The sequence below is a fragment of the Denticeps clupeoides genome, chromosome 7, assembly GCF_900700375.1.
Source record: "Denticeps clupeoides chromosome 7, fDenClu1.1, whole genome shotgun sequence".
Lineage (NCBI taxonomy): Eukaryota > Metazoa > Chordata > Actinopteri > Clupeiformes > Denticipitidae > Denticeps > Denticeps clupeoides.
In genome coordinates, this window is record NC_041713.1 from 19,819,621 (window position 1) to 19,830,190 (window position 10,570).

The following is a 10,570-nucleotide window of genomic DNA, read 5'->3' on the forward strand; positions in this document are numbered from 1 at the left end:
ACGGCGGTTAGTAGGATTAGTGGATAGATTGTAATTTACACCAAAATGCATATGACTAAATAAAATGTAAAAACACCAAACATAATGTCGGTAAATAGTACTTTAGATGAGGCCGTCGTCTTATTTTTCTGATCTAAATAAAAATTTGCATGAACAGTTTGACATGAAATTTTGTAATATATGAATATATATATATATATATAATATATATATATAAATAACCTAGACAATCAGAACATCGAAATTAATATATTTTTTAACGGATTTTAGGACATTTTTAAAGGAAAAGCAGACCGTATTAATACGTTAATTTAGTTGTTTTATTAGTATTAATTTAGTCATCACTGGATCCGTTTCGTTTAACCGTTAAATTTCCTGGATAAATAATTATAATAATTCACATGAATTAAAACAAATGAATTTTTGCCATTTACCCACACATCACACACATTCTTTGACGTGTTGATTTAATGTGATTCCCCTTGGAGGTTCTTAATCAGATTGATGAATTTGATCGTCGTCCGCCTGCCTTAAATGAAGAATCTTAAGGAAGCTTTTTGATCTTTATTTATATCATATTTTAAACGAGTTTCATCCAGTAATCAGCTTCACATCACCACAACGAGGGTCGGGATCGAGTGGAAAAAACGCGGACATCATCTGTCCTTCACAGTTTTGCTGACAGGTGGTGGTAGTGGTGGGTGGGGTGGGGGTGGGTGGGGGGGGTGTTGCTGTGGAAACAGCGTCATTAACAGTGTTCACGTGCGTCCATACACATATGCACAAGAAGATACACACACACACACACGCACACACACACACGCACACACCGGAGTGCTGTGCCGGGCTACTGGTCAGTTGTGGAAAAACGCGTTCACGTCCTCGTAGACGGGCGCGCGCTCGTGGTGTAAGTGCACGTCGTGGTAAGGCCGCGCGCCGTCCCCCGCCGCGCCGGAGTAGTGCACGGAGTAGTGGTAGTTCCGCTCGGCGTCGGGGGACGGCGCGTCGTGGTGGCGCAGGGAGAAGTTCCCGTTGATGTAGAGCGGCAGGGGGGGGCTGGCCGCGCCCTCGTACTCCGCGCCCTCGTACTCCGACTCGTACGCCGAGCAGTAGGCGTGCGCGCGCAGCTGGGGTCCGGGCAGGCGCGAGCAGGGGTACGGGTGGTAGGACGAGGAGGAGGGCCCGTTGCCGTGGTAACGCGCCGCGGCCTCCTGGCAGTGTTCCGTGAGGAAGTTGCGCGAGTTGAGCTGCAGGCAGCCGGCCACCAGGTTGGTGGTGGGCTGCGACAGTCCCTTGCACAGCGTCTGCACGTACGACACCAGGTCGGGCCGCTTGCCGGCGCGCAGGATCTCGGACAGCGCCCAGATGTAGTTCTTGGCGAGGCGCAGCGTCTCGATCTTGGACAGCTTCTGCGTCTTGGAGTAGCAGGGGACCACCTTGCGCAGGTTGTCCAGGGCGGAGTTCAGGTCGTGCATGCGCGTGCGCTCGCGCGCGTTCGCCTTCTGCCTGCGCACCTTGGAGCGCTCCAGGCGCGCCGCCGTCATCTTGCGCTTCTTCGGGCCGCGCTTCCTGGGCCGGTCGCCTTCGTCGCCGGCGGCCGCCTCCTCCTCCTCCTCCCCGTCGCCCTCCTCCAGCTCCTCCTCCTCCTCCTCCTCCTCCTCGGGGTCATCCTCCTCGTCGTCGTCGTCGGGGGCGAGCTCCGAGTGCGTGCGTCCGGCGTGGTCCATCTCGTCGTCCCGCAGGCCCGCGCGCGCCGACTCGTCCTCCCGGGCCTTAGACTCCTCCCCCTCGCTGTCCTCGCCCCAGCTGGAGAACCGGTGGACTCCCGACAGCACCGACGGGTCACTGAAAAGCCTGGTCAACATGGCGCCTCTGCAAAAAACGCACAGGGCGAGGGCCGGTCAGTCACGTGATCTGGGGACACACATCACAGTAAATAAATAAATCATTCCACGACGGCTCGGTGCTCATCTCCGCGGTGGAACGCCGTGGACCTCGCGCGCTGACGCAGCCCCGCCCTCCCGCGCTGCTGGCCGCATTCCAGCAGTATTCCCACCCAAACCAGCACGGGCCCCGATACTGGCCCTGCGGGGTCCCGGGACATCACCTCTACACGCAGATATAACGAAATGGCCGCTTTCTCGCGTGGAGGAGTCGGCGGAAGCCCCATCTGGGCCGCGCGCAGCCACGCGTCGTGTCCGCGGCTCCGCGGGCTCATTAGTCTCCGAACATCTGTCCACGCGAGCCCTGTTCACGCCACACGGGACCAGCCTCTCATCCTTTAAAACCGTCTCAAACCCATTTTTAGCTGATAAAAATAATAAAAAATAATAAAAAATACTACAACATTACAATTAAATGCGAATAATGAATTCAGAAAAGTTCTTTATTACGACATTTGCGACATTTGGCCCGAAGATCAGAAATGACACATAAACTGACAGATCGATATCCAGATTATTATATTTGAATCCAATATAATTAAAATGCTTTAAAACCGATTAAGACGTGTTACTGTATGTCCGTGTGTGTGTGTGTGTGTGTGTGTGGTACTTTACTCCAGGGCGTGCCAGGGGCGAAACAGCGCGTTTGCGTTCAGGGCCGCTAAGTGCCTTTCAACGAAAAAAAAAGTTTTAATTACTATAAAATGATTTTACAAAACTGTGTTTTACTAACTGCCTGCATGCATGAATTCACGATTTTACGGCTGAATTAAATATTTTTGCCGCAGATCTGCTTTCAGTTAAATCTGAATTCGAGTTTAAAAAAAAAAGAAACGCCCCACAATATCGGAAATTGTATTTTTCATCCCGATCTGTGACGCACGCGCATGATCCGAAATGAAGCTTCCCTGCAGAAATATGGTTTAATATTCACCGTGTAATACAGCGACCTTCATCTCACCCGGGAGAACCGTGGTTCCGTTTCTCGCAGCGCAGAACCCGGACCCCGGAACGCAGAACCCGGAATATACGGAGCGCAGAACCCGAGAACCCGAGAACCCGGAACCCCGGAACGCAGAACCCGGAATATACGGAGCGCAGAACCCGAGAACCTGGACCCCCGGAACGCAGGACCCGAGAACCCGGAACCCCGGAGCGCAGAACCCGGAATATACGGTGCGCGTTTTTGTCTGATCGCCGCGGCTGTAAAGTGGCGTGAAATGCCGGATTGTCCGCCTGTTAACGGCGATCCGACGCGGAGCTGAAGGACGAATCGATTAGAAACGACGGAGAAGCGGAACCGGCGAGCGGGCGCGCGTCGCGGAGGGATGAAAAAAAAAAGAGAAAGAAAGAAAAAAGAAACACAAAAAAATAAAAAATAAAAAAGGCGCGTCGCTTCGCCGCCGCATTATTAATGAACCGAACGAGCCGACCCGACCCGACCCGACGCGGCCCGGCCCGGTTTGTTTACTCTCCAACTTACCTCCGCGGGAGCTCGTGAGGGGTGAAAACGCGCGCGCGCGCTCATCAGACCATCTTCGGGGACCGCGAGCCCAGCGTCGGTGTAGGTGCGGCCAGACGGGAGAGAGAGTGTGTGTGTGTGTGTGTGTGTGTGTGTGAGAGAGGGAGAGAGAGAGAGAGAGAGAGAGAGAGAGGGAGGGGGGCAGGCAGGGCGACATACCAGCCTCGGTGCCAGGCCATATGGTTGGCACGTCACCGGCAGGAGCCATCACACGAGGCGCGGTTGATTGACACGCGCGCGCATTCGGAGAGATTGGCTTCCCGCGGGAGGAGGAGCGCGCCATCTGTCACTGCGCGCTCACACAGCCAGAAAGAGAGAGAGAGAGAGAGAGAGAGATGCGCTGATATGAATAAAGAGAGGAGAGGAAATGGGAAACCTGGAAACCAGCGGCTCTATCCCAGTAAAGGAAACAACACACGCACACACACACACACACACACACCATCATGTGTCAAAGTCAACATTTCATATATCAAAGGCGGGATAAGTGGAGTGTTGTGCCTGTGTGAGAGAGAGAGAGCGGGCCGTTTCCGAACAGAAGGTATATGATTTATTTATTTATCTCATTAAGTAAAATTCTAATCTCTTGTTTTTGCGGGGGAGGAAAAACACTCAGAGATTCGAAAATCAAGGCACTCGTCCTCAATAAAGAGCGACAGACAGAGAGGGCGATGACAGCAAACACGGCAGGCTGACAGGAGACGTCACCCGCCGCCAGCGCGCCCAACAACACACAGATACCGGGTACCGCCGGGTACGGCTTGCTGGCCAGAGCCACCAGTGTGTTGCATTGTAAGTAGGGGGACTCAGGTGTGTGTGTCTGGGTTGGTTTCAGAAACGGGAGGTTGTGTGTGTGTGTGTGTGTGTGTGTGTGTGGGGAGGGGACTCTCTTGGGATGAGCTTGGCAGCAGTGCCAACAGTCTGGCACTCCTCTGCCCCCTGCACACCCGGTGCGGCAGGATTTTGCTGGTAAACTGGCGCGTGTTTGTTATCGGCCCAGCTTCTTGGTCCAGGTGTTGGGTCGCGCCGCACCCTCGTCTGGAGGAGGACGGCGACGACGGTGATGGTGGTGATGATGGCGATGATGCCGACGCTAACCGAGGGGGAAACTGTGAGGCTCTGCCCAGCCTGGGCAGCCCTGCCCACGGATCCCCTGGCGCCCGGCGTGTGTGTTAAATACGGGTCGGGTCACCAGCCGGGGTCCGTGGTGGCGGGGACGATGGCGCACGTGTGCTTGCCCATCAACTCCTCCGGCACCAGCGGCTGCGTGCATGTCTATGTGTGTGTGTGTGTGTGTGTGCGCGTGGGCACCAGCGGGTACGGTAATCCTCAGCTCTCAGGAGAGAAGGCTGGCACGCAGACGGACAGGGTGGGCACCACACTCGCCTCCCTGGCACTTCCTCAAACCCGGGCCAGGCTCGGGGGAGAGACGGGGACCCGTCTGCCAGCCAAAGCTCTTTGTGTGTGTGTGTGTGTGTGTGTGCATAAGTGCGCTACTTGGATGGAGAACGGGGTCGGTCTAGTAGCAGCGGGAGTGTGTGCTGTGTGTCAGAGGTCAAGTGCAGAAAGAGTGTGAGTGTGTGTGTCTGTGTGTGTGTGTAATTCACACAATTGTTCAAACACTTCATGCTCAGACTGGTAAATACACACACTGTACTGTTCCGTCTGTAGAAATGCAGACACGCACAGGATGTTGGGTAATATATATATATATATATATATGTATGTATTTGTGTGTGTTTGTGTGTGTGTGTTTGTTTGTAACGAATCAGTTTTTATTTTCGAAATGTAATCTTTCTCACACAAGCGCACACACACACACACACATATAAACACAACTTTCCCATCAGCCTCCATTCTGCTCTCTGGTCTCTCAAGCCCCCTGATTGCATATGCACAACTGCAAATGGCTATCAATTAATTACCGGACTAATTAGTGCAGGGCTATCTGCAATCTATAAATCAATAGGAGAGCGCCGAGGGCCTTCGACAGCGGCCCCGCACTCCGGGGGACGACCTGGCGGGACCGGACGGAGCCGCCTTACACACGACGTGTTTTACCCAAATAAGGCCGCTCGGAGGGACCCACGAGGACACTAATCCCCTCACACGGCGAGCCAGCGGCGCGATAATTACGTCTAAATCAGCAAATTAATTATTAACCGCCTTTAAAAGGTGCTACGGTGCTGTATGTTAATGGACGTGTTTTTCACGTATAATTTATTCAGGGCGTGTCAGACGTATAGGCCACTTCAGGCCGCGTTTTCGCGCCGAGGCCGGACCGTTTCAGCGGCTGAAACGCGCCGCGCCCTGGCGGGCCTGCTCCTGGCACCAGCTTGTATTTGTTTGTGCTCTTGTAGGTGTGCCAGACCCCCATAATAGGTGTCTGCAGAGAGCTCCAATCTGAAATATTTATTTCTCATGAGGCACTAATTGCAGATTGAGAGAACTCCACCTCTCCGCGTAAACTGGGCACGAGCGTCGATGGGAAAGAGCCGAGCGGAAGCGGCGAGGAAGCGAGAGAGAAGGACGTCGAGGCCGGTAGAGATCCAAGGTCCAGGACGCCGTTTCTCGCTTCATTCTCTCTCTCTCTCTCTCTCTCTCTCTCTCTCTCTCTGTACCCATGCCAAGCCCAGCTTGGCCGGGCTGAGTTGGTGCTGAGGGGTTTGGGGCTTTTAATTATAGTTATGCTGGATTAATTACGGTATAGGCACATACACACACACACACACACACACACACACACAGACAGACACAGGAACAGCAGCGACTTGTATTATTGATGAACGAGGGATGAGTGAGGGGCTTTAGGGAAGAGAGGGGTAATTAAATCACTGCCCCTTTGCCTCCTCTCTCCTTCGCTCTCCTCCCTCAGATCATCACACGTTCCCTCACCCGCATTCCACTCCCATTCAGTATTAAAACTTCAGATTATGGCACTCGCTACTCGGCATGACTTGACTACTAATTGTTCGATATATTTATATATAGAAATACCTTTTTAAATCTATTACAATGAGGGTATAATGATGATGGACGGATTTTTTGATCATATACACTGTGATCAGGCCACCATTTTAATTACAAGAAAGCATTGGAAATGTGTAAAAAATGTTACTGACTGGTTGTTGAAGTGTAATGTGAGAAGAAGACAGTAAATGACATTGGATGGGAATGTTTATGGACAGCTTTCATTAAAAGAAACACACCTTGCATTGATCACAGGTTTTGGAAATAGCTTTTTTTAGGCAGGCGTGACATGTCTCATTCAGCAACCGATAGTGGGAGTCTTTCTGGCTAAATATATAAAGATATATAACAATTTTTAAGCCTTTCTAATGTTTTCTTGCAGTAAATAACAATGTTGTTTATTCGTTTTACACTTTCGAATTTCCGGCATGTACTGTACATTTTGTATGAATAAACTGGAACTTAAAGTTGAAAAATATTAATGCTCAATGACATTTAATGTGTATATAACATTATAGTCATATTATAGAAGTATATATGAATTTGGGATGGAAATGATTCTGCTGAAACAGGATCCTTCCTCGTGTGTTTTGTGCTGAGCTGAGCAGAAATGTTCTATTAACCCCTTACCTCCCTCTCTCAGCGTATCGATATATTTTCACCCCGTTGGTGAATAATAAACCGGAGCTGTCGGTGGTGCTGATTCCTGGGCGTTAAACAGCAGGCTGTGGGGAGAAGTACAAGAAATCCGAGCGCACAGCGACATCTACAGGACAAACATGCCACTGCAGTTCCAATGCATGAACGCTCATTTGTCGAACTTCTGAAAATATAATGTAAATCTCTGCTGTTACGTTGAGGCTGGTCTTTATTTGATATATTTTTACGCATCCACAATAAATCTTTTCTTGCTTTCTCCGCCGTTTGTCTTGGGATTTTGTGCTTTGCGATTCGCCTCATATCATCTATTCCATACCAATATTTCCCAATTACTGTTTGTTTTAAAGCTGTATATCAATGTGCGATATTGCACACATCGGCTTTTCGAAATTTTCTGTGCAGGCAGGTGTCGTTGCCTGTAGGTGGCGCTCATCAGCAACAATAAAAAGCAGCCACACTTTCCTGGGGTCAAACGGAACTTAGTCAGACTGAACTGGAGCATAATGCCTGTTTTTATGTTCTAAGCTTAATTGCTTTGTTACATATGAATAGACAGCAAAAGGTGTTTTTTAAAATGCCTTTTAAATGCAGTTCATTGTACACACACAGTATGCTTTAAAGCAACAAATCCAGGTCATTCTAGTGAGTGCGCTGTATGCTGGATTCAGCCAAGCATCAGGAGTTCATTTGGTGTCATATGGTGTGACACACACACACACACACACACATCAAAACAACAGATGTAAACATGCCCCTGGACACCATGCACACACACCACACTCACAGTGAGAATACCGAGTAACTGTGCTTCTGGTTTGAAAAAGCCCCGAGCCCTCGCTCTGTTTACTTCATCTGCCATTCTCTCTTCCTCCTTCACTCGCTTTCCCTCTCTGGATTATTCCGGCATGTCAGTGTGTGACCGCTCTCCTAACATGTTCCAGATGGATGTTAGGTTAGGCCAAAGTGCTGCCGTCCAACGCTGTCAAGATAATAGTGATTAAAGCCTCTGTAATCCCTGTCTGTCGGAATGTGTGTGTGTGTGAGTGTGTGTGTCTATACTATATGTGTTTATGTGTTCCTCAGTAGTTTTACGCCTGTGTTTTTGCTTGTCAAGGTCAGCATTCAAAAACTGTGCTCAGGACGCCTTTTTAAACAAATCCTCAGGACAGTAAAAAGAAAGATTTGGATGTGTGTAAACGGTCATTTTTTATTTGTAGTGACTTTTATGACATTTTTTTATGAATCTGTTTTACGTTCTTTGGGATATTTTCTATTTAAAACGATCAGATTGAAGGTCCGCGAAACAGCGCCACCTGGTGGTCACAGCTGTTACTGGCTTTTGGATTTCTGACCGTGTCACTTCACTGCGTCACAAGGTCCATACAGCGTCATCATGACGCAAATACGAAAGGTAAATACTTGACCATTGCTGGAACATGGCAGTGCAGCGGTGAGAGCCGTTATTGGTTAAACTAAATACTTTTTTTTTTCAAAGCATCGAGGGTAATACATAACCCCAATATGCAACAGCCTGGTCAGTGCTGAGAACAGATTGCTGTAGTTCAATCACGTAAATTGATTACTGAGGACTTAGGAATTTTGGTGAGATCTAGGATCCAGGAGATGCCCCAGATGGTCAAAGATGTTGTGTGTGTTCGTAATTCAAGCTCAATCAACCGATCCTAAATGGTTGAATTAGTGGTTGGATCTGTTGTTCAGGATCCAGGAACAGAGATGGTGAGGCTGTGACCTACCTGCTATTGCCTCCATGGCAACCAACATATGACCCTTCTGGAAAGAACGGTAGGGGAGCGGTATTTAGGGCTGTAGCTGGATCCCTGTCGTATGATCTCATGTGCAACCCAGCCTGTCCTGAACCCGTGAACCCAGGCCATGCGACGGGATCTGTGTCTTCTCCAGACGCAGGAGTGACACCACCAGCAGCTGTAGGCGTGGCAGGAAAAGCCAGGTGAGCTGTTTTTTTGCCTGTTAAAGATGCACACCGCTTTATTGTAGCATACAAAAGAACCTCCTGGCGTGTTAGTGCCAGGGACCATGAGCAAAATCATTTGTATGATGGGTCTGCCTGATGTTTGCACACATTTGAAGCCCCTGGGCACGTTGTTGTCAGTTTGCCTCTCCAAGTTCATGCGGGTTCATGAGATCGTGGCCTCAATTTCACGTTTTTGGTTTGTCTGTTTTCGTGCCAGGCTGCCGGCCGCTGGCGGTAGACACTTTGTAAGCTCCTGCGGTTTAGCTGTGTTGTTATGCCTGGATTTTTTTTTTAAATCATTATTCCCCTCGTTTCCCAAACTCAATGCGCATTTGCACCACTCACTCCATTCGATTTCTGAACTCCAAGGCACCTTTTTTCATCACGATGAGCTGATGGAGAATCGCTGCTGATGATTATTCAAGCACAAACACTCCACACGTGCCAAAATATCCCGTACCAGAGTCAAGAGGAGAATAACAAGTGCCTTCAGTGATTTGATCCAGCATGTTACATTACTTGTTGCACATTTATAGCAGCTGGCTTCATACTGGACATTAAACTTGTCTGTTTTGTCCTTGTGTCCATTACATTGTGTTGGAGCCACAGTGTTCGCTGCAGAGCTCAGTTGTGGAAAATCAGCATAACCTGGGCAACCTGAACTGTCTAATGATGCGTGAGCAGGATTACAGACTAGTGAAAAGTGCACCGCACCAGCCAGTGCACATCTCAAAATGACTAGCATTCTTCACAAAGATAAATTTATTGTTTTATATTGTTACACAGAATGTATCTTTCCACGTATAACCATTAATAACTCATTATGACGTCTGTAATTTAACTGCTAATTCTTTAGGTTACACAGGCTTTAGGAGGAAATAGGGTTGTAAGGACAACATCTTTATAATAAATGTGTAACTACTTAAGAAAACAAGACCTCAACCTACCGCAAAACCTAACCCCAGTAACTCGAGGAGGTATTCTATTAATGCACTGCATGGAGAAAGACCGCTGAGACGTTTCAGGAGCGACATTATAAACCGCCCAGAGAATTCAGCAAGGACATTCTCGCCAAAAAGTCTGAACAAGCGTATGGAGCTGACAACAATGGGAAACAATGGGTTAACAATGGGTTAACAATGGGAAAATTCTAAATTGCTCACATTGTTCACCAACTTTCTGCAATTTCTGCAACACACCCCTGACAGGGCTGTCTCTTATGTCCTAAACTAAAAATCATTTAACAGGGTTAATCCATTTTTATAAGCTAATGCAATTACTTCATGTTTTTCTATTCAGTCTGTTTTTTTGGCTCTTGTGATTATAACAGTGCCCAGCTTGCTCCTTCACACTTTATTTCTCATAATCTTCCACGCCTAAATATAGCTGACCCAGGTCTCTGACATCTCTACCTTTTATCTATAATTCTGGTTTCCTGCTCTTTTCATCAACAATTCTGACCTCATGCGCTGAGCTTGGCTC

The 10,570-nt window shown here is 48.7% G+C and overlaps 1 protein-coding gene and 1 long non-coding RNA gene across 4 annotated transcripts; one reads left to right on the forward strand and one right to left on the reverse strand.

Moving 5' to 3' along the window:
- Nucleotides 1-549: 549 nt before the first annotated feature.
- LOC114794144 (neurogenic differentiation factor 2-like) lies at nt 550-3,564 on the reverse strand. Of its 3 annotated transcripts, none has more exons than XM_028986503.1 (2): nt 3,427-3,564; nt 550-1,914 (listed from the first exon to the last, which is right to left on the reverse strand). In XM_028986503.1, the coding sequence occupies exon 2, from the start codon at nt 1,863-1,865 to the stop codon at nt 855-857; it is 1,011 nt and encodes a 336-aa protein (XP_028842336.1). In that variant the 5' UTR covers nt 1,866-1,914; nt 3,427-3,564; the 3' UTR covers nt 550-854. The 3 variants fall into 3 exon arrangements, with proteins under 3 accessions (XP_028842336.1, XP_028842337.1, XP_028842338.1); XM_028986504.1 differs by having other exon boundaries at nt 550-1,872; nt 3,427-3,558; XM_028986505.1 differs by lacking the exon at nt 3,427-3,564 and adding an exon at nt 2,878-3,403 and having other exon boundaries at nt 550-1,872.
- Nucleotides 3,565-3,725: 161 nt separating this feature from the next.
- Nucleotides 3,726-7,354, forward strand: LOC114794147 (uncharacterized). The gene is made up of 2 exons (XR_003750308.1): nt 3,726-4,257; nt 7,079-7,354. It is a non-coding gene; the product is annotated as an uncharacterized LOC114794147 (long non-coding RNA).
- The last annotated feature ends 3,216 nt before the right edge of the window (nt 7,355-10,570 follow it).

What these genes read in the sequence shown, in the direction of transcription:
- LOC114794144 (XM_028986503.1), bottom strand. Translation starts at nt 1,865, where the DNA reads ATGTTGACCAGGCTTTTCAGTGACCCGTCGGTGCTGTCGGGAGTCCAC.